Below are 24,702 nucleotides of genomic sequence, written 5' to 3'. Positions count from 1 at the left end.
GTTGTTCATTTGAACTGCTATAGTCCTGAGAGGGAGACACTCCTGAAAGGCTTGCAATGTTAGAATGAGTGCTCTAATCTCCAGGACTTTTATGTGCAATTTGGTCTCTACAGGGGACCACATGCCTTGAACCATCCTTCTCTGAAAATACCCCCTCCCACCCCAACAGGGAGGCATTCGTGGTCACCATGGCCTTGGGTTGGGAAAGATAAAAGGGCTTCCCAATAAATAGATCCCGAGTCTGAAGCCACCAAGCAAGATGTTTTTTTCACACCTGAGAAATCCTGATGGTCATGGGCAAGGGGTGCACCTAAGCTGACTACTGAATCGCCAGGGTCCACTGCAGGACCTGCATGTGATAACTGGCTAGAGGCACTAGCTGGATGGCAGCTGGCATTGAGCTTAGCACCTGTAAAAATAAGTGGGCCGTGGGATGATTGAGCGCCAGCAACTGAAGGACCTGGTCCCGAATTATCTCAACCCTGCGGGGAAGGAATGCTGCAGTCTCTGACTCTGTGTCTAGAAGAACTCAGGTAAATTCCAGGTTCTGACAGGGTGAAAGATTTGACTTCCCTAGGCTGACTGTGATACCAAAATTGTGGAAGAGGTGAAGAGTATAGTCGGAGGCCATAGACAGTTGATGCCTCGTGGGGGCCATGAGGAGCCAATCGTCCTGGTACAGAAAGACGTGGAATCTTTGTAGCCAAACATGAGCTGCTACCACTCCCCATGCATTTGGTTAACACCCGGTGGGCTGTGGTGAGTCCAAAGGGCAGGGTTGTGAACTGGTAGTGATTGGTGCCTAACCGAAAGTGCAGGTATCTCCTGGATCATCTGTCGATTTTGATAGGATAATATGCATCGTTGAGATCCACTGAGCACATCCAATCATTCTTGCGAAGAAGAGCCAAAACTGACTGCACAGTGACCATCTGGAACTTGGACTTCTTGACTGACAGGTTCAGTTCGCTGAGGTCAAAAATGGGGGACACGTTCCCAGTCTTTTTTGCCATCAAAAAGAAGCAAGAGTAAGTTCCAGATCCTTGTTGTCCTCTGGGGACTTCTTGGATGGCTCATTTCTGAAGAAGGTCTTGGACCTTGACATGGGCCAACTCCCTTTGGTGGGTTGGAACATCTGGGAGAGATTTTGAAACTGGGGGGGGGCTGAAAAAAGGGTATGAAATAACCCCTGGAAATGATCTTCAACACTAACTGATCTGAGATGATGCTTTTCCAGGCTAGTGGGTAAAGAGAGAGTCGTCCCCCGACTGCCTCCAGGGAGCTGGCAGCACCTCAGGAATGCTGAGTGGGCATCTCCGAGAAGGGTCCTCAGGAGCCCTGGTTCTGCTGACCTCCTCTACCTCTAGATCGGCATCTGCCATTGAATCCCCTACCCTGGCTGGTTGAAGAGGATTCCTGAGGAGCATCCTGGAAGGACTGAGTCCTGTGGAACCAAAGTTTCTTACTACCCCTCTGATTCTTGGAAAAAGAGAGGAGCTGGGGAGGACCTACAGATAAAGGAGAGAACTGCCCAGCCGGAGAAGGTCCTCTCTACCGCTCTGAATCTCGATGGGCTGGATGAATCCCCCCTCCTCCCCCATGTCCGCAGCCATACAGGAAGGAAGGAGGGACTCCGACACAGCACCAACATCTCCAGATGATACTGGCATTGAGCTGTCCAGCACGGAAGCCCCCAAGGGGAGGGAATGGCCAGAAAATTATGGTTCTGACCCTACTCCCTGAGAATCCGCATAGCCCTCGCAGGGCCGAGGAGCAGCCAGCTCTGAGGGCACTGGAACAGAGCCTGCCAAAGACCATGACAGTGTCGGCAAGAGAGGGATGCTCAACACCAATGGCTTCTCACAGGGAATGCTCTGATCCGAGAGGGGGGGTCGGATGAGCAGAGAGAAACCCAAGTAACTATCCTAAACTGAGATGGGGAAAATATAATATTACAACTAACAGATAGGACAGGGAGAAAAAAAAAAGAAACCTAAAGTCACTTATCTGAAAATGGTTGCTTGAGCTACTAGAATCATGTTCGAGCATTTCCACAGCAAACAAGATCTAGGGTTGTAAGCCAGCAAGGGATCATGGGAAGGGGAGGAGCTTCAGCTCTGGATCTGTCCTTCAGTTGCCAGTTTGGATGTGAGGTCAGATCCAAAACCCATCTGTGATGAATAATAATAAGGATAGCATCAGATCATAAATTTAAGTACATGCTACTAACTGGTGACTAAACATCAACTCTCCTCATCATTTGAGCCTAATATTGAAGATGTCTTTGGTTATACTTATTGTCTGTATGTATATATTTATGATTCTGTATTTAGTTTAATTACTTTTCTGCCAATTGTTTTGCACTGTTTCTTTATGGCTGTTAGCTGACTATATTCACTGTGCTGTCTTGTTGAACTGATCATTGTATGTTTAGTTATAACTCTGTCTTTGTCCCTGGGTTATGGCTGTGAAGTGTACTGTACCAGTCCACTCACCAATTTAACAAAAAAAAAAAAAAAACAAGCAAACAAATAAATACACTATCTAAAGCAATGTCTACTTCATATATCTCTAAATACCATGTTTTGACAGGAATACGCCTCTAAAAAATTTGCTGTTCTATGACTGCAAGGGAGATCTGAAAATAAAGGGCACCTTTTTAAAATCCATAGGGTAGGGCAGACAGCAAGACAAATATGTACATATATATTGTATACACACGTACTATGTATGCATGTATTATGTGGAAGGAGGGAGGCAACACCAAGTTTTGAGTACAGAATAAGAAACTTCTGGAAACAACCCATAGATGTCAGTGAAGTTCTTGGATTTGAAAGGCTCTTCTGAAGGCACTTAAAATTTAGACTGAAAAGAAACCTGGAAGTTACTTTAGTTAGTTGACCCTTCTTAATAAAATTCAATGTAATCCTGTACATCTGTATTTCAAACAATTTTCCACTAAACTTCCACTTGAGATCCGGGGACTAACTGTTTAGGAAGAGCATGCTCCTAAGTTGCACTGTGCGTCTGTACAAACAATGGACCATATTTCAAAATGAAATACAAAATTTAATAAAAAATAAAGAACACTTCATCTGCCCTCTTTCGAACAGTGAGGCCTACTAACGCTGTTTATTCAGGAAACATATGCTGTGCAATCAATCAATTTTCCACAGAAATCAACTTACCTCATATGTGATCTTTAAACTTGACTGAAGCAATATGGGAGTGAATTTTGGATGAATTTCAGCAGTGAGCCAAAGACGAAAGTTAGACTTTGGATGAAGTGAATTCAGTTCCTGTAAAAAAAAAGGTGACATAATTTAGTATCAACAGATGTTTATCACAATCATTCTGAATTAACTATGTACCCACAGAAAACACTTGGTTAATCCTTCAGTTTTATGACAATTTGCATATTTGCAAGCAACACCTTGACTTACTAGCAGCTGGGGACTTTGCATAGTTATTACTCAGCATTACAGTTCTACTAATCCTCGACTCAAATCTAAAACTTGAAATAGCAAATTTATTTCATGACTCATCTCTGTTACCTGATGTGCTGTACTCAAAAGTCATTTCAATGATTGTCAGAGAAGATATTCTGGATGCTGCAAGGAGTCAAACTTCAAAACAGTGAGCAGCTCCTAATGACTGACAAGCATGCTGGTGTTTTCCAAACTTCCCAAGCTACAAAGTAGCCATCAGCATAACACTCTGCTGTCAGTCATTGCTTGAGCAATACATTTTTTTTTAGAAAAAGTTAATACACAAACATCTCCCAATCTATCACTGCAGTCCATTACCACCCAATACACTACATATTTGCTAAATTCTACGGGCTGTGCTCCAAACTGCAACAACAATTCAGAAATGAAGGGCATTGCGATCACATACATATTCAGGATTCCCAAAATGAACATTCTCCCTTAAAAAACAATAAGTTTCTCCCATTAATATCTACTCCATCTGCTCCACTGCACTTTGAAAAGTTCTACAGCCTCAAACCACCCAGTACCAATTATATATACCACACTAATAGCCAGTTCTCTAGACACAGATTCACCATAAATGCAAAGAAATGTAGAACAGACTTTTGGTAAGATGAGTGCTTGCACAATACTGCATAAATGGAATTCATCTTGATACTGATACAGTAATCCATAATTTAGGAGCTTAAACAAGCAATCCTTAAAGCAGGTAATTTCCAGTACTGTCAAAACATCTTGAATGTCCTATTACCTTTTTCATCTCATCTGTTCTAGGTTCTTGCCTACATCCTAAGCCATCCTTACTCCTCTTTAATCTTTCTCTTTATTCACCGCATCAAAGAATACAAATATTCACTTGGCATGTGCAGCTCAAAACAATTCTCTTCACTAGGAATGCTTCAGCATTTAAATAAAAAGGAAGTAAAGTTTAAACAACTGCTGTTATTTGGACAAAAAAAGTCCTTACTTTTTATGGCCTACCAACTCCTGTGAGGTGATCTGTGCCTTGCCTTCCAAGCTATATCAAACACAATCTCTACAACCTCCTTTACCTTAAAAAGAAGTCGTTCTCAGTTAACACCCATTCCAAAACCCAGTTCCATGTCAAAATACAAACATGTCCCTAATCAGGGGTAAATTAATCACACAGTGCCTCCCTTGCCTATGGAACACACTTCCCCTACATATCAGACAGTTTAAGAACCTAAAAACTTTCGATCTCCAATTAAATGACTGGATGGAGAAATGCACTTCTACAGCATAATTTAAGACAATCGACAATCAGATATTTTCAAACTTTTTGTGTCACTTCTATTCATGCTTCTAAGCCAGAACTTCTCCCCTTCCCTAGCTGGTCATCTTACGATCAGATCTTCCACCTATGTCCTTTGGTATCACCCTTCAACGAGGCCCTCCCTCACCCCCCCTTCATAACAACTATTTACGTGAATCATGCCTTTTCAATCATGACACCTAACCTTTCAGAATCCCTACCATCAAACTTGAGGTATTAAACTTTAACCTTACTTTCATTCTCAACTAAAAAAAAAAAAATAAAGCAAAACAAAGTTGCATCATCAACTAAATGTAACAATTTCCACTGGCATAATACAAGTCCTCAGCACTTAAAATCACAGCCTTCTCATTCTCTTCCTAACTATATCCACTGCCTTACTCACCTTTTTCCTTTCATTCACATTTACCTTGCTATCCTCCTATTTATCCTCTCACCATTCTCAATTTCCAAACTATAACTATTTTGCATAATGTACTTTATTAGTCAAACAAAACTTTATTAGTCAATAATGTTATAGTCATTTGTGATGCATTTGCCATAACCATCACATATTTAGATATATTATTTCATTTAGCTTATAATTTTGGTAAAGTCCTCATATATATATATATATATATATATATATATATATATATATATATATATATATATATATAGTTACTGTTGTTCTTTGAGTTGTGCACCTGCAGGCCTTAAAAATGCTCTATGTAGATCAGTGCTCTATCCCATTTCCTTACAAATTAATCTGCACCAGGAGCTTTATTCAAGGAGGATATGTTAATAACCTCCAATACCACCTGAAGACCAAAAGATGCCTTCAATGCTGCAACCGACTCTTCTGAAAAGAAAGAGGGAATCCAAATTCACCAAGATCTAAAGGTTAAACAACATCTCTCTTTCCAGGGGTAGCCGCACAGTGCATACTATAAGTCAGCAATCATCACAGGGAAAGAAACCCAGGTCTTGACTCCAAAGATCCTTAGACCATCCTGTTATCTTCTGGCACAGGATGAATGCTATTATTCTTCTCCTTGTAGAGTTGAGGGGATTCTGTGTCCCCTTTTCTGGTAAACCAAATCATAATAATACTGTCTGTGTTAACTAGAAGATGACTCAGCACAAAGCTGTCCTGAAATGTTGCCAAGGCTCTGTAGATTTTTCTCTTGTTTTTTTCAGGTTAATGTCAGGAGACCACTCCGTGCTCCACAAACATAAACTGATGGATCTGTCCTCTGTTGAGAAATGCCAAGAAGAACCAAAAGCATCACTTCTGTTATAGACTCCTCAGATTTTCCCCCCAGAGAAAGTCATTTTTTTAATGACCACAGCAGCAGAATGGAATGAGGAAGTACAGGAGAGTATACAGAGAAAGAGGTTGGCGAAGAAGTGGGATTGTCAGAGAGATGAAGAAAGTAGACAGAAATATAAGGAGATGAGGTGCATGGCAAAGAGAGTGGTGGCTAAGGATAAGGCGTATGAAGTGTTACATGAAAGGTTGGACACTAAGGCGGGAGAAAAGGACCTGTACCAACTGGCTAGACAGAGGGACCGAGCTAGGAAAGATGTGCAGCAGGTAAGGGTGATAAACGATAATGAGGGCAACGTACTCACAAGTGAGGAGAGTGTGTTGAGCAGATGGAAAGAGTACTTTGAGGGGCTGATGAATGAAGAGAATGAGAGAGAGAAGGTTGGATGATGTGGGGATAGTGAATCAGGAAGTGCAATGGATTAGCAAGGAGGAAGTAAGGATAGCTATAAAGAGGAAGAAGAATGGAAAGGCTGTTGGTCCAGATGACATACTTGTGGAAGCATGGAGGTGTTTAGGAGAAATGGCAGTGGAGTTTTTAACCAGAGTGTTTAATGAAATTTTGGAAAGTGAGAGGATGCCTGAGGAGTGGAGAAAAAGTGTTTTGGTACCAATTTTTAAGAATAAGGGTGATGTGCAGAGCTGTAGTAACTACAGAAGGATAAAACTGATCAGTCACAGCAGGAAGTTATGGGAAAAAGTAGTGGAAGCTAGGTTAAGAAGGGAGGTGATGATTAGTGATCAGCAGTATGGTTTCATGCCAGGAAAGACCACTACAGATGCGATTCTGAGAGTGTTGATGGAGAAGTACAGAGAAAGTCAGAAGGAGTTGCATTGTGTCTTTGTGGACTTAGAGAAAGCATATGACAGGGTGCCCAGAGAGGAGTTGTGGTATTGTATGAGGAAGTCGGGAGTGGCAGAGAAGTATGTAAGAGTTGTACAGGATATGTACAAGGGTAGTGTGACAGCGATGAGGTCTACGGTGGGAGTGACAGATGCGTTTAAGGTGGAGGTGGGATTACATCAAGGATCAGCTCTGTGCCCTTTCTTATTTACAATGGTGATGGACAGGATGACAGACGAGATCCGACAGGAGTCCCCGTGGACTAGGATGTTTGCATATTGACGTTGTGATCTGTAGTGAGGGTAGGGAGCAGGTTCATGAGACCCTGGAGAAGTGGAGATATGCTCTAGAAGAATGAAGATCAGCAGGACTAAGACAGAATAACTGTGTGTGAATGAGAGAGAGGATAGAGGAATGGTGAGGATGCAAAGAGTAGAGTTGGTGAAGGTGGATGAGTTTAAATACTTGGGATCAACATTTCAGAGTAATGGCGAGTGTGGAAGAGAGGTGAAGAAGAGAGTACAGGCAGGATGGAGTGGGTGGAGAAGAGTGCCAGGAGTGATTTGTGACAGACAAGTACCAGTAAGAGTGAAAGGGAAGGTCTACAAGAGGGTAGTGAGACCAGCTATGTTATATGGGTTGGAGACAGTGGCATTGACAAAAAGGCAGGAGTCAGAGCTGGATGTGGCAGAGTTAAAGATGTTAAGATTTGCAGTGGGTGTGACGAGGGTGGACAGGATTAGGAATAAGTGTATTAGAGGGTCAGCCCAGGTTGGACGGTTTGGAGACAAAGCCAGAGAGACGAGATTACACTGGTTTGGACATATGCTGATGAGGGATGCTCAGTATATTGGGAAAAGGATGCTAAGGATGAAAAGCTGCCAGGTAAGAGGAAGAGAAAAAGGCCTAAGTTAAGGTTTATGGATGTGGTGAGAGAGGACATGCAGGTGGTTGGTGTGATAGAGAAGGATGCAGAGGACAAGAAGAAATGGAAACAGGTGATCCGCTGTGGCGACCCCTAATGGGAAAAGCCGAAAGAAAAAGAAGAAAAAGAAGCAGCAGAATCCCTGTCTCCAAATAACCTCCTGAATGATTATACATGTTGCTGATACTCCAGTGAGGAATTTTCATTTTTAGCCTTGCATAACTAACAACACGGAAGCACAAAGACGTGTAACCCAGAGTCTTGGCTTTCTGACATACTTTAACTGCAGAGACTGAAGAAATATTTCTTCTAAATTTGGATCTCCAATCATTTCACTTCAGACAGGCAAACTAACATTAGCAGAGAGACTATAATGCTCCAGGCGCATTACTATTTATGCAGACAACAGGATTTTCTCAAGTTTAGTGTAATCTCCAGAGGCTGCATTATGCTTATGGTTGTCCAGGTGCAGCAACAGTTCCAAGTATGAGCTGCAATCATAAAACCAACTAGATAAGAAAAATGGTAATGTTATTTCATTAGTGTAAAACATTTGGTAAATACTGTCAAGGCTGTGTTTAGATCAAACTGCAGACTGCAAAACAGAAAAATGAACAAATTACTTGTAGCCTTAAATAATTTCTGTGAGATGGTTTTACTAGAATATGAAAGTATGCATAATCCATAACCTGTTTTGCCATGCATACCTCTCAACTGTCTAGATTTTTGCAGAATTTGCAGATTTTTGCCTCATGTTTTTGGTTTGTCCCTCTTAAAAATGTGTTTTTTTTTCTGGCAAATCACTGAGGATTTAAGAAATTAAATGATAACACACATTTGAGTTTCCGACTTCATATCCTTCAAAAAATGCATACTAACACAGACTCTGCTATTCTAGCAACTTTTTTAAGTTTATAAGAACAATATTTAAAATCTGTCCTTATTTTTGGGCCTTTGTCCAGATTTTCTGTGCTGAGCAATTGAGAGGTACATTGCCATATAAAAGTTATTTTCGGAAAGCCAAAAATGTTATTATCATTGTTCTGAATGTCTTATTCTGGAGTCTGCATGTCCTCCCTGTGGTCACGTGGGTTTCGTCCGGGTGCTCCGGTTTCCTTCCATATCCCAAAGACATGCAGTAGGTGGATTGGACACTCTAAATTGCCCCTAGGTGTGCGTGTGTGTGTGTGTGTGCCTTCTGTGGAAGGTTGGGTGCCAGGCTGGCAACTCGACACTGTAAAACTCCACTGCCAATCATGAGCGGACAGATGATCCACTGCGGCGACCCCTAACCAGTAAAAGCTGAAAGAAGAAGTAGTAGTACTGAAGGTCTTATTCTGAGCATTCTTTTTAAACCTAGGAGTGGCCTTAATGAGCTGTCTTTCTTTGATACGGTGATCAGCCCCGAGTGAAAAATTCAAGTAATTACTGCATGCTTGGAATCCAACAAGTTGCCCATTTTTTTTAAACAGCTATTGCATTAACAGATATGATAAAAGTAGGGGTGGGTCACATAAACTGAAAGAGGCATCTGGAGAAAATGTAAAAAACACACTTGAGAAACTGTTTAAAGAACCTATTTATCTGTTTGTCAATGCAGAGGCTGGTGTTTAACATTACAGTCAGTTGCTAAGGGATATAGGATAGTGGGGGAGGGAGAAGATGTCAGAAATCTCTAAGCAGAAATTGCTGGGAAGACCACTACTACAGTTTATGGGGACAGTTAAGCATTAAATTGTCTCTGATTTGAAAGCTGTTGAATAAATATTTGTTTTCTTAATAACAGGAATAATATATATATATATATATATATATATATATATATATAAAAACAAAGCTCTATAAAAATAAATATATATATTTTGCGTGTGAGAAAATTTCTGGAAAATAAGGGGACCACAGCATGAATCAGTTACTTTGAAATAAGACCTTGGGTTATCCTTTATCTCGAGATCATTCAAGGAAGGTACCACCAACTTCTGTCTGACAAAACAGCAGATAAGGAGTGACTGGTACACCTGAAAATTATGCTTTTACATCTACAAGCTAACTTCCAGATTTAAGTCAAACGTCTTCTAAATACAATACACTGGCAGCCTTTGGTCAATTATCAAAATTTTGTCTGCAGTGTAACAAAATTATTCCAGTGTCTGTTTCGTATCAGAATCAGGTAATGCTTGCATACATTCTAGCAAATTATTTCAAAATGTAACTCTGGTAAGCTTTCATTAAAAGTCATTTAATTTAGAACTCTCTTAGCCAAATTATTTAAAGTGTAAACTTTTTTCTTCCATATCTGTCCAGTATCCTCGATTCTCTATCAATCCACCAAACTTGATTCCCTATCAAAGGAAACCGTAACCACGTATAATGTTTTCCTACCCTGTGAAAAGAAAGGAAAAGAGTTTTACAAGCCCTGTCTTTCCATAATCTGGTCCTTTTAGGACAGGGGGTCTGAGTAATGATAACTCACTTTTCATTATGGCCTGAAAGGTTTAGAAAAGTGGAAGATAGTTCATTTAGATTGTGGGAGGTTCATCATCTCAAAGTACTTTTTCACTGAAGAAGGTCTCCTACTGGTCACTCAAAAAAAAAAGATCCCCATGCAATTCACTCTCAGAAAATGCAATGTCCTTTGGAACCGTGAAAATTGTGAAGATGTATACTTGTGGTATGAATCAGGGTATAGAAGTCAATCTATATGACCTTATATACAAGTTCACTTCATCTCGTGAGGACAATGTTGAAGGGTTCTTTTTCTTTTACCTTCAATTATATTTGATGGCACTGGCAAAGGTTCCCAGACTCAATGTTACTTGGGAAAGAATGCTGGCTCATCTGAGGGACTGACAGAGGTTACTACAGAAAAAAAAAAACAAACCAAACAAAATTAGTTTAAGCAGGTAATTGGGTGAGAACTGTACCATGTGATCTTTACAATGTTTATATGTTGTTTTGAAGTCACCAATTCAATCTGCTGAAGTGTCTTGTGAACTGTGTAATGAAACAAAGGTATTTATCATTTCAGTATTAAAAAGCTGTAATTTATTTAAAGTTTTAAATTTTTGGAATGTTTTTCTTCTCACACTGCACCATCTACAGTACAGTGTTTGGTTTTAGAGGTTTCTACTGAGCCGAAGTGGCTTCCTGTACCACTTTAACATATTTTTGGAGAGTAATTTGTAGTCTTTAAGATAATGAGGTAAATATGGCAGATTGGCAGAGGCCTCCATAAGAGAAATTCCCTCTTGACAATGTGCAAACTTAGGGTTTTCAACAGTTATACATTCAAAATCTCTGAGGTAATTCCTGCATCTGTGATTCTAGCAAGGAATAACAATTATACTGGTGTTGGTGAGATTTTAATTGTTAACCAGCTTTATCACCTGCACTGGTGAACTGTACGAGGGTGGATGTGAAATATTTTCATAACTCTGTTTTTAGAGTCATCAAGTTGGATGGACTGTCTTCTGAAAAATATGTACAACACTTATGTTGTTTCTTTAGAAGTTTTAGTAACAATTTCATCACACTGCCTGTAAGAATTATTAGTTACTTTCCAATCACTATCTCCTTCTCAAAGGCTTCCGGATATATATGTGTGTGCATGTGCATGCGTGCGTGCGTGTGCATTTTTTTGCCATTACAGAGTATTCTTCTAAGAACTGTAGCATTTCATTGTTAAACAGGAAGATGAGGGTTTTCATCCTCTTATGAACTTTGCCTCTTTTAGCTTGCATTCAAGGCCCTAAACAGAATGTGCAGGGAGAGTGGTAATCCTTACATACATACATACATACTTACATGCATACAAATACTTCAAGCATGGGCATTAATCCCCATCTAGCCTGTCAATATACCAGAACTGTTGTTCCCACAATAAGCGCCCAGGCTGTTCTTAAAAATAGCTAAACTAGTGCTTGCATTAATGTAATTTGGTAGCCTGTTCCTTGTATCAGCTTCTCTCTCAAAGAATCACAGAGAATATATTAGTACACTTCTATAGAATCTTCTGCATAGGTTGTGTGATGTTTTTCTACTACTTTTTGATAACCCCAAACATTCCCAGAGGTAGCTGTTTCTAAATGCCCTATGTACTTGAATAAAGGGTCTCCTCTTAAGTATTTATATGTGACACTGTACAAGTTCAGATATTTTAGTCTTTCATAACTTAAATTTTCATATCCATGGACGCCCTTGGTATATTTCCGCTGCACTCTTTTCAGTTTACTCATACTTGTTTTCTTATAAAGTTTCCATATTGTTATTCCATACTCGAGTTTGGGTCTAATGTAACTAACAAACAATGACTTCATCATTTCTGACTTGCTAGACTTTATAAATCTTTTTATGCAACCTACAGTTCTACAACTATCATTAACCAATTGGTTGATATGACTAGAGAAACTCAAAGCTGGATCTACCCATATACCCAGGTCCTTAAATGAATCTACAGTTTCAGTCACACCATTTCGTATAAAATATTCACCTTTCAATTATGTCTCCAAAATCTCATATGTTTATTTTTGACATATTTATCAGCATATTATTCCCCTGTGCCCAAATGATCAATTTGGTCAAGTTCTTTTGCAGACATGCCCTATCTGTAACACATGTAATCAGTTTACCCAATTTCAAGTCATCTGCATACAGACTGTAGAGCACCTCAAAATAAAAAGAAAGATCTGAAAGATATAATCTAAGCAAGTATGAGCCTAGGGCAGAGGTCATTGTGACATCATGACTGTAACCAAGAATTTCACCTGTCCAGTTGCTGTATGATACTTGCCATGTCCTAGCTGCAAGCCATACAGCTATTCATCTTATCAAGAATAGGTCAAAATATAGATCTTCTAATGTACTGATCAGTGTTTTGTGCATGACCCTGTCAAAAGCCAAAGTTAAATCTATATAAATTGCATCACAGCATAAATGTTCATTCCTAGCTATTATTCCATTGTTACAGAACATTCTGTTACAGCAGTAATATATCCACGTTCAACATATGCATGCTAATACATGGTTTCAAGTCCCAACTTTTCCAGTTCTGACAATAACCTACTCAAAATGACCTTCACCATTATTTTTCCATAACATGAAAGTGGACATAAGGAATTCTGGGTTTGTCCTACTCCCACTTCCCTTAAAGACAGGTTTAAAAAGTCCATGTCTCCAATCTTGAGGAATCTCCCCATCTTTTTACAACCTAGTAAATAACAGATATAATGGTACTGTAAGTTCTTGCCAAAGTGTTCTCAGGTAATTATTATTAATTCAGTCTCCACTCTGTGCTTAATTTGGATCCAGTTAGCACTGTTTCTTTTTCAATATAATCTAATTTGATCTCAGTATCTGAGGTTACTCAGATGTCACTAGGACAACTTATCACACCCTTTGTGGAGCCAAATTATTTTGCATAAGATTTTGTAAAAATATATCTATAATCTGTTGTGTTTGAGAATAAATTTTAGAATCTACACACAGTTCATCGATTTGTATCTCTTTACTCCTTCCACATCTTATGTATTGATAAAATGATTTCCTATTATGCTCAATATATTTATATAAATTTTCGTCAATTTTTTTTCTTGATCTTGTCTCACACTATGCTTAGTCTGCTTACCCAGCTTGTTTATTTCAGTTTTCAAAGTTATATTTCAACCTCTTTTCCATTTCTTACTTTTTTGTCTCTCACCTTAATCAAGTATCTTGTTCTTAAAAATATATATTCTCCTGAGGTTGAGTGCCCAGATCCTGATGTTAAACATTTTTTTTTGCATTCAATTTCTCTGACAAAGCTTTCCACTTTATTTCTGTTTTTTTTTTTCCACTGAACAAATCACTCCAATTAGTTTTATATAATGACTGTTCTGCTTCCATATCATCTGTTATTAATCTTCTGTGCATTGATTTAGATTTCAGTTTGGCAGAATCATCTAGCAACAAATTAACTCATATAACTCCATGATCACTGCATATCAACAGTGGTAAAACTTGACATGAAGTAACAGTATTTTCTTCAGGAACACAGTGTCCAGTATGTTCTATTTCCTGGTAGGTTTATTTTACAAACTAAAGCAGTTGTTGTTCCTGAACATGCATTGTGAATAATGTTGCTGAATCACAATTACTCCAGTCTGTTTCTGGTAAATTTAAGTCCCCAACCATTATTATTCTTCCTTCCTGTGTTTCATGCAAGAAATTAATGAATTTTTCTAGGTCACTGTTACTTGAATTTGGTGGTCTATACCCTCACTCCAACATAGGTTATATGTTCCAGGGTTGTGTTTACTGTCTCAGTTCCACAATCTCAAAAGTTGAAGCACACTCACAGAGCACAAGTCACGATGTAAAGCAAATGGCCACTTTATTCCAGACTCAAAAGCATAAAACCATGAATACTAACATACGTAAAAATGCGTTTTTATCCTATAATAGCAGTCCATGCTATTATAGGACGAAAACACATTTTTACATATGTTAGTGATTGTGGTTTTATGCTTCTCAGTCTGGAATAAAGTGGCCGCTTGTTTTACATCGTGACTTGTGCTCTGTGAGTGTGCTTCAACTTTTGTGTTTTACTCTACATTAGCACAGTCTCCCCGATCTTCTGTTCACAGTTCCACAATCTATAGTATTGTGTGATCATTGAACATGTAATAATCATAGGTTTCATAACTATCTTTAAACCCTATTTTAACACCCTCACCTGATTTTTTGTTAGAAAGTCAGTTACAGTAAAAACATTTTAACCTAACAGAAGTGGTTTCCAGTCACTGCTCTTTAGCTATGTTTCAAAAACAATAAAAACTTTGTTATTAATGCACCTAACATTAACAACTACCAGAAATGCATCAAATGTTGCTACTTGTGAATTGTTAAATTTTCGACCTGGCAAAAATCCTGCCTTGTGTTTGTCAAATACTGCAAAATATCTGCTGTAAAAATTCTCTTCCCTGATCTTGACAAGTGCATGCCATCCTTCCTGGTCTAAGAACATGAAACAAACAATTGGTGTGATTTCCTAAAAGGTTTGGTTCAAAGAAGGTATAAATGTATTTGTCTACATACATCCAAACAAGTGGAGCATGCACTCTACTTTACTTGAAAAATATGGAAAGAAGACTGTTACATTAATACTTTGAGTGAAGACTGTGACACTACCTTAGGAAAAAAAGAATTCATGCATAAAGTAGCACTGTCCTTGCAGAAAATAATATAAGTAAGTTTGACAAAACAGAGCTTGGAGCACTGACACCCCTCTAAATGAAATAACCACCACCAGGAAAAGGGTTTTCCAGGTCAAAAATGTTAGGTCTACCTTAGCAGCAGGTTCAAATGGAGCTTGGGTCAAGGCTTCCAGCAAGACAGTCAAGTTCCAAGCAGGAGTAGGATCCTTAAGTGGAGGTCTATAAAGAAAGGTGCCTCTGAGGAAGGCTTTGCACAATTTGAGCAAGTCTAAGGAAGCATGATTCTCTCTACATGTAAATTTGAGATAGACATAAAATGAACCTTAACAGTAGAATATCTAGCTCCATTATGCAAAATGGAAGCAAGGAATTCTAACACTGCTGATATAGGAGCAAAAAATTATCTAGATTTCTTTATGAAGCCCAGATGGAAAATTGTTTCCATTTACTTTTGTAAACTTTCCTAGTGGATGGTTTGTGAGAAAAGATAAGAATATGGACCATTTGGGATGAAAGCCTGGACTGACTAGCCATCACTGGAAGTGAAGAAAGCATGTGGTAAGCTTTAACGCTCAAATAACCAGGTAAGGCATTACAAATGTATGAGACAGTAGATCTGGATTCAGATCCAGTACCAAGGAGGGTGCACCAGATGAGGCCAGAGGAAGAGAAACCACACCTATCAAGGTCAAAAGGGTGACCTTGATCTTCCATTGTAATGTTTTACATACAAAGTTTGGTATTAGTGGAATTAGTGGGAAGACATATAAGAGACCATATGGCCAACTGAGGACCAGCGCGTCTCTCAGAGACTCTTCCTGTGGGGAAATCAAAGCAAAGAATCTGCTGCATTTGGTACTGATAGGTGAAGCAAAAAGATAACAGCATGGTTGGCCCCATCAACTAAGATTTGTGCCACCACTGTTGGGATAAGAGATCCCTTGCAAGATCAGTAGAACATTAGTTTGTCCTGGAACGTGCACTGCAATCAAAAAGTAGTTGGAAGATATCACCAACTGCCATATGCTTTTCTCAACACAATGAGTAGGACTGTGTTCCCCCTTGTCTGTTGAAGTACAAGCCTACGGACATGTTGTTGGTCTGGACAGAGTTCAATCCCTACAGGAAGACCATCCTGAAAAGCCTATAATGCTAGGAGGACCGCCTTCATCTCTAAGACAATGATGTGAAAACTGGCCTCTGAAGGGGACCACTACCTTGGACCATCTGTCTCAGGTAATGCCCCCCCCCCACCTTTGTAGGGAAGAATCTGTGGTCACTATGGCTTTGGAAGTGGGAGAAACAAAAGGACAGCCCCAAAACACCTCTGATGACTGAATCCATCAATTTATATAATTTCCTGCAGATCATTTTTAATCATATTCGAAAAGTCATGAGGTGGGATCTGATGGACCACAAGCGTCCATTGTAACACATTCATATAACATTTTGCAGGAAATTACTGTCCACACCCAGCTATCTTTGGTGATGGATGTCCAGGCTTCGGGGTGCAGAGACAAGTGCCTCACCAAATGCCTCCAGAGTGCAGCAGCAATCAGGCAACTGTTCAGGAGAACTGGAAAGGCCTCGCAGAGAAGGGACCTCTTAAGCCCTGATTCTGCAAGCCTCCTCTGCCATGAGGGTGATGTCTACCATTAGAACACTCCCTGTGCCTCAGGGGAGTCTTTCTCTGGAGGAATCCAGGAGAAAATCCTTCAGACTTCCTAAAAAAGAAGTTATGTACTCACCATAACGTTCCATCTGAGTAGGTAATCTTCATTTGTCAGCAACCTGTGGGTATCGGATCCGAGTCGGCAACTTCAAACAGCTAAGATCCGAGCTCCAAGCTCCTCCCCTTACCCATAATCCCCTGCTAACCCTTCCTGTCCTCAGATCGAGTTTGCTTAGCAATACAGAGTATTATAACACAGGAGTCACCTGTAAATCCTAACCTAATTTATCTGGAAACAAGGGCTAGGAATCCTTCTAGTACGCACTATAGGTTAGTGGGATGGAGGGAGGGTCAGTTGCTGACAAATGAAGATTACCTACTTAGATGGAATGTTATGGTGAGTACATAACTTCTTTATCTGAAGTAGTTAACTTAATTTGTCCATCAACCTGTGGGACAGAGTCCCCAGCTACACAAACCTTGGGAGGTCCTCATGGAAGGATATTCCGGAGCACTGCGGAACCAAAGGATGCTCTCCCTCTGGAAATTATGTCCAACTTGCAATGGTTAATGAACGTATGAGATGAAGCCCAAGTGGCTGCTGAGCAAATGTCATCCAAGGAAACTCTGGACCAAAAAGCAGCAGAGGTGGAAATTGATCGAGTAGAATGAGCATGGACTCCTTCAGGTTCGGGTCGACCAGAACTTTGATATGCTAGTAAGATACATTGGGAAATCCATCTGGACAATGTAACTTTCGATACTGGTTTACCCAAAGAGGGTTTCGCAAAGGATACAAAGAGCTGGTCTGATTTCCTGTGACCAGCGGTCCTGTGCAGATAGAATCTTAATTGCCTGTGTACGTCCAGGGAATGTAACTTATATTCACCTTTGTCCTGGTAATTTGGAAAGAATACTGGTAAATTAATGGATTGGTTGATGTTGGGTTCCGACGTGACCTTGGGCAAGAAGGAAGGATTGGTCCTGAGGGAGACTCTATCTTTATGAAAAACCAAGTATGGCGGTTTGGCGCAAAGGGCTTGAAGTTCCAAAACCCTTCTAGCTGAAGTGATAGCAATAGGGAAGATTCCAGGATAAGAATTTTAGGTCCACCGAGGCTGCTGGCTCGAATGGAGGGGCTATCAGAGATTGGAGAACAAGAGTTGAATCCCATGGAGGAACTGGATCTTTAACAGGAGGTCTCAAGAGGAAGGTGCCTTTTAAAAAGGTCTTACATAATTTGGAAGAGGCCAGGGGGCCGAGATCATTTCCCACATGATAGTGGGAGATTACAGCTAATTGGACTTTGACCGTACAGGAGCTAGCACCCTGGTCGAATAAGGTTGATAAGAATTCTAACACTGCTGGTAACGGAGCTGTAAAGGGATCTAAGTTTCTGCGTTCCGCCCAGATTGAAAAACGTTTCCTCTTACTATTATAAACCTTCCTTGTGGAAGGCTTATGAGCGGCTACTAAAATAGCCTTAACAGATGACGAGATACCGGGAGTCCTAGCTATCACTGGAACTGGATCAACCAAGCTGTGAGCTTCTCCAGGTTTGGGGTTGTCAACCCTAGCGGGTGGGAGATCAGATCCGGCATGGGATCTAGAACCCATTGGGGGTTCACTAGGTGAGACCACAGGCAAGGGAACCACGCTTGACGAGGCCAGAATGGGGCTATGAGGATCACTCTGCTCCCCAACCGACGTGCTTTCTGCAAGAATTTCAGCATTAGGGGAAGAGGAGGATAAGCATAAAGTAGACCGGATGGCCAAACATGCACCAGAGCGTCTCTGGGGGATTCCCCTGGTGGGGGAATTAGAGCGAAGTAGTCGCTGCACTTTGCGTTCGAAGGAGACGTGAAGAGATCGCAGCAAGGTTGACCCCATTTGAGGAAAATTTGGTTCGCCACTCTCGGGTTCAGAGACCACTCATATGGTGAAAGGATGGTTCGACTCAGCCTGTCTGCCAAGATGTTCGACCGACCCGGAATGTGTGTTGCTATGAGAAAGCAGTTGCTGGAGATCGCCCATTCCCAAACTCTCATGGCCTCTCGACAAAGTGGGTAGGACCTGGCTCCCCCTTGTTTGTTGATATACCAGACGACTGACATGTTGTCTGTCTGAATTGCAATAGTTCCCAAGGGAAGAAGGGCTTGAAGTGCTTGCAAAGAAAGAAGCACCGCCCTCATCTCTAGGACATTGATGTGCAACAAGGTCTCTGATTGGGTCCACGTGCCTTGGACGGTTCTGCCCATACAGTGCCCCCCCACCCAAGGCGAGAAGCGTCCATGGTCACTGTGGCAAGACGGGGAGGCATAGAGAACGGACGCCCTTTCTGGAGGTCCGGAGACTGGAGCCACCAGAGTAGGGCTTTCTTGCAAACCCTGCTGAGGGGAATGGGTGAACACAGTGAATGTTGTAGAATGGACCACTGGACCTGTAGGGTTCATTGCAGTACCCTCATGTTCAGGCGCACCAAGAGTAATAGATTGATAGTCGCCACCATAGAGCCTAGAGCCCTCAGGACCAATTCCGCTGGAGGAGCCGGGTAGTTCAGAAGAGCTAGTACGTGGAGCTTCAGGGTCCGAAGTCGGTCCAGAGTCAAAAAGACCTGCAGAAGATTTGTGTCCAATCTGGCTCCAATGAAGTCTAAGACCTGGGTTGGTTGGAGAGAAGATTTTTTGAGACTGATTGTGAGTCCCAGTTGGGAAGCCAGATGGAGGAAATAATCTCTGGCTGAGCACAGTAGATGCCTGGTGGGGGCGGACAGGAGCCAGTCATCTAGGTACGGAAAGACCTGTATTCCCTGAAGTCACAGGTGGGCCGCTACCACCGCTAACACTTTGGTGAACACCCTGGGGGCTGTGGTGAGACCAAAGGGGAGGAATCTGAACTGGTAGTGGCTGGCTCCTAGCCGGAAGCGGAGAAACCTTCTGGATCGCCTGTCCATCAGAATGTGGTAATACGCATCCTTGAGGTCTATGGAGCACATCCAGTCGTTCTCCTGCAGGAGTGGGAGAATGGATTGAATGGTGACCATCCGGAACTTTTCTTTGGCCACTGACAGGTTTAGGAAGGATAGATCGAGGATTGATCTTAGGTCCCCCGTCTTTTTTGGCACCAAAAAGAACCTGGAGTAAAAGCCTGATCCGGATTGGTCTGGAGGGACGTGCTGGATTGCTCTTTTTTCTAGCAGCTGGAGGATTTCTGCTGCTGCTGCCTCCTTATGATTGGGGGGGGGGGACATCGGGGAGGCTCCGGGGTTTGGGAGGAAGGTTGAGAAAGGGAATCTTGTAACCTCTGGATATGATCCGAAGCATCCAGCGATCTGTTGTAATGGACTCCCACATAGCTAGGTGCCTCAAGAAACCCCCCCCCCCCCGACTGCCTCCAGAGTAGAGCAGTCGGGTAACCCTTCAGGGTTGCTGCGTGGGCCGATCAGAAAAGGGTTCTCTCGACCTGAAATTCTTCGGTCCCCCTCTGCCTCTGGGCCGGCGTCCACCCTGTCCTCCTCTGCCTCTGAAGGACGAGGGGTCCGGAGCGAAATGGGACTGTTGAGATTTCTGGAACCACATCTTCTTCTGTCCCTTCTGGTTCCTAGTGAAGGACCTCTGGGGTGCAGAGAAGAGGACTCCGACGGCAGACAACGTCTTCCCGTCTTTTTCACTCTGGACCAGTGTGTCGCGTACGGTCTTGCCAAAGAGGGAAGAACCATCAAACGTTGCATTAGCAAAGGATGCCTTGAAGGGTTCCGCGAAATCACAATGGCGGAGCCAAGCATGCCGTCGTAAGACAATGCCCGCTCCGCTAGCTCTAGCGGCTCCTTCCGTGGCATGAGAGAGGAGCCACATAGAGGTGTTAGAAATGGATTTGAGAGTGGCCAGTCGGGTAGAGAATACTTTCTTATCCTCTGCCGACATGGACTCTAGGGGCAACCCGGTGTATTCTTTGATGAGATCCCGCTGGAGTCATATCACGTGTGCCATATAATTCAGCGACCTTACCGAGAAGGTGGCTGAAGTGAACATCCGCTTCCCCAAACGGTCCATCATCTGAGACTCCTTGTCTGGAGGATGGACCGAGGAACTCTCCTGGGCCAGTTCCTTTTTAGTGGCGGCCGCCACCAACATGGCATCTACAGGAGCACCTTTGCTCCAGCAAGTTCTATAGGAAGGGGGGGCTAAGAATTTTATCTGGCCTCTTGGGAATGGGCTCCACAGTGTCCGGCTCCTTCCATGCCCTGGTAGTAATCAGGTCTACCAGGGGGTCGGCAGGAGAGGACACCCAAGAAGTAGATGGGCCTGTGTCAAACACCTCCAGAAATACAGACTCATCCGAGGAAGGTTTTTGGGTGGACCACCCCCCTCTAATTCGAAGCATTTCCATGATGTCTCCGAAGGAGATGTCTTCGGGGGGGTGACCTTGGGGAACCTTCCCCTTCCTCCAAATCTGTATCTGTTGTCAAGGACACAGGTGAGTCCAAGTGCCTCCTCTTGCACTTACGTTTGTGAGGGACCTCCTCGGGGGGGCTGTCCAAAGAGGCCTCACCAACCACATCCTGTTCCTCCAAGGGAACTATCTGGGACGTAGGCGCAGGCTGTCCCTGGGGCTTGGTGATAGAAGGTAGGCCCGTCTGAGATGGCGTGCAGGGTGGAGCCGTAGCAGGAGCCTGGGGTCTTGAGTCCCTCGATAGAACCCTCTCCAAAACATCGAACACCGAAGGGGAGCTGCTCTCCCTGGGATCAGAGAGCAGTCCCCTCGGATCTGATGCGTGGATCGGAGCCGGCGTCGAAGCAGTCGGATCCAAAGGGCCAGTATGCTCCGACCGAGACGGAGCTGAAAACACACTGACACCTCCAGATCCAAAGCTCAGCTCTTCTCGGCTCCGAGAGCTCGGATCCGAAAAGGGACCCGACAAACTCGAGGGTGCTGTCGGCGCCGAAGTACACGGTACTATCGGAGCTGACACTTCCCCGGCTCCGATGCTACTCAGCTCCGAAGGCTGTAAACCTCGGAAGTGGGTCGGAGAAGTAGCTATCGGGGCGAAAAAAGGGGTCGAGCTCCCCCCCGAAGGGGGGGAGGCAGGAGCACTCCCATCTGCAGCTGGGCCTGAAGGAACCTACGCATCATCCGGTCCATGTCTGCATCGAATAAGCTTCTAGTCGACCTAGAGGAGGCCACCGAGGCAGGATGGGAGTGCCGCCTCAATGACCTCAAAGGCGACCGGGCCTCCTCCTCCTGCAGCTCCAGAGAAAAATGGGGAGAATGGAGCCGGGAAGGAGAAGGCCCAGAGGCCCTAGGAGAAGCCGCTTGCTTGGCTGGCAGGGCCGAGGAGGAAGACTCGGCCCGCCGCTTGTGATGTTTGTCCTTCTTGTGCTCCCTCCTAGCTTCCCTCTCCTCCTGGCCAGGAGTGGGAGGGTGAGTCCTGGCCAGGGGAGCAGGAATGGGGGGGTGGCACTGTCGCAGCTGTGGCAGGTGCTACAGAGGGAGAGGAGGCCGAAGTCGGATACGGGCGCAACAGTCCCGCCAAGACCAACTTCGATCGCCTGTCCCTCAAAGCCCTGGGGATGAAGGCTGCACAAATAGTGCAGCCTGAAGAGAGGTGGTCAACCCCAAGGCAAATAACACACCGAGTGTGGCCATCCGCTGGGGACAGCTTATGGCCACACTCGGTGCATTTAGAAAAAAAGGCTTTAGGGGCCTCAGACATATTTAGGAAAGAAAAATTTAAACACTAGGCCCAACACAAACACGCCTTCACGAACACACAGGGGGAGGGCAAACTAACTAAAAACAGTTAAGATTAACTACACAATTTTACTGATAAACCCAAAACACTAGGGGAAGCACACACACCAATATTTTTAAACCGTTAGAATAAAAAAGAAAGATTTTTCTCACAGAAAACTGGACTATACACACCTGGAAGCTCGATCAAGCTGCTGATTGAAACGCGGCAAACAAGATCTGAGGACAGGAAGGGTTAGCAGGGGATTATGGGTAAGGGGAGGAGCTTGTTGCTCGGATCTTAGCTGTTTGAAGCTGCCGGCTCGGATCTGATATGGATCCAATACCCACAGGTTGATGGACAAATGAAGTTAACTACTTAAGATCTACAGTTTTTTACCCCCTTGCCCTGTTCTGCTTTCTTCAGAAGATCCTTGGGGGGGGGGGGGGTTTGAGAACCATATACCTATGGCAGAAAATGTTTTCCCATCCTGTTCACTCTCAGAGAGTGTGTCTTTGACCTTGGGGCAGAGAAAGTGGACAGATTAAACGAGGCATTGAAAACCAACATCTTAAATGGCTCTGCAAAACCACACAAGTACATCCAAGCATGCCTCCTTAGTGTAATGCCTGTCCTTGCAGCTCTCAAAACACCTTCTGTCGTGTTGGATATGAGATGCATGGAGGTATTTGACAGGGACTGAAGGGTGGCCAGCTGAGAATCTACTGTTTGTCTGTCTTCTGCAAACACAGAACCAGAAAGAAACTTGAAAAGTTCCTTGGCCAAGTCTCTTTGGAACCTAGTTATATATGCCCAACAGTTCAGACCTTAGTGCAAAGGAAGCTGAAGCATAAACACACTTCTTGAATCTGTTGCAAAGCCCCAGATTCTCTGTTAGGGGGACAGACAGACATCTTTCTTCTGCAAGCTCATTCTTAGTGTCTGCTGCTACTACCATGGCATCCACAGCCGTGCCTTTGATCTAATGAGAAAGGTCTTTGAGGGCCACAAGGTATTTGTCTGGTTTCTTGGGGATCAGTCAGTAAAGTCCAGTCCCTGCCATGCCAGCGAGAGATTAAATCCATCATGTCATCCACCTGAGGGAAGCACTCATGGTGTAGCTGAGATGGAATCAAAAGTTCAATAAACATGGATTTCTCCTGGGAAGTGGCTTTGGAAAACCAACTTCCTTTCTGTCTCAGGTACTTGAGGATCTCCAAGAAAGAGATGTTCTCAAGGTGTGATCTGGGGTACCCCACACCTTTATTGAAATCTTTGTCTTTTGTCAAGGATTCCTGGGGGAAGTCAAGGTGACTCATCTTAAACACATGCTTCCGATGAGTCTCTGCAAAGGGGGGGAATCTGAGGAGTACTCACAGCCTGAGGGGAGCCCTGAGAAAGGAATGTCTCAAGGTTAGTGTGAACTGGCTGTCCCTATGGGTAGACTGTGCAACATCAGGACCCACAGCTATCAGCTACAGAGTGGGTGGAGCAGAAAGAGGACAAGATATCGGCTCTCCAACCCTGGAAAGATCTCTCTTCACTGCCTCGAAGGCAGACACCAAGACCACTCCAGTAGGAGCCAAAGCTGCCACATCAGTGTGGCGAAGTGCACCACCATGGCTCTTCTCCACGGTCAGAGATGGAGCCAAGCTATCTAACCCAGAGACTCCAAGAGGACGGGACTGCTATGACAGCTTCAGAGTAGAACCCTTACCCCTAGACTCGAAGAAATCAAAGCCAGATAAGTCAGAAATTATTTAGAAGTTGAAAAAGACTGCAACCTTGAATCCCACAAAGACAATCTGGTAGAGTTCAGCTCCAAAATTACCACACTTGTAAGTAGGTGTAGACAGGTAAGAGCGAGAGCTAAAACTTATGGGGTCCAATGGGAGATGGAGCCAGAAGAACTCACAAATGAATTTGGGTCCTCAAGAACTTTCTCAGCATTCTATCAACATCAGCATCTGTCAAGCTTCTGGCAGACCTGACGCAATGACACTGTGGAAGGTGATCTCAAGGATCTCTGTAAAGGTCTCTCCTGCAGGAAAGAAAAGCAAAGCCTTGGAAGGATAGGATCAGGGGAAAACTCAGCAGCTGAATCCAAAGGTTTTGAATATTTTGTTTCCGGAGCTGAAGACAAAACGAACAACAGAGAATGATCAGGGGATCGCTTCCTCATCTCCTTGCCCTTGTCTTTGGGCCGGTGACTCTTGTCCTCCTTGTGTTTATGTGAGGACTTCTTA

General features: G+C 43.1%; 1 protein-coding gene across 2 annotated transcripts in view; it reads right to left on the bottom strand.

Moving 5' to 3' along the window:
* The window catches only part of DYNC2H1 (dynein cytoplasmic 2 heavy chain 1), a 6,555,988-nt gene that overhangs the window by 974,442 nt on the left and 5,556,844 nt on the right, over window positions 1-24,702 (bottom strand). For both annotated transcript variants that reach the window (XM_044072582.1, XM_044072581.1), the window contains one exon: window positions 3,189-3,299. In XM_044072582.1, coding sequence (XP_043928517.1) covers window positions 3,189-3,299 — 111 coding nt within the window. The remainder of the gene's footprint in view (window positions 1-3,188; window positions 3,300-24,702) is intronic.

Source organism: Protopterus annectens, chromosome 5.part0 (assembly GCF_019279795.1).
Source record: "Protopterus annectens isolate FY-2018-M chromosome 5.part0, PAN1.0, whole genome shotgun sequence".
Lineage (NCBI taxonomy): Eukaryota > Metazoa > Chordata > Ceratodontiformes > Protopteridae > Protopterus > Protopterus annectens.
This window is presented reverse-complemented; position numbering and strand designations above follow the sequence as displayed.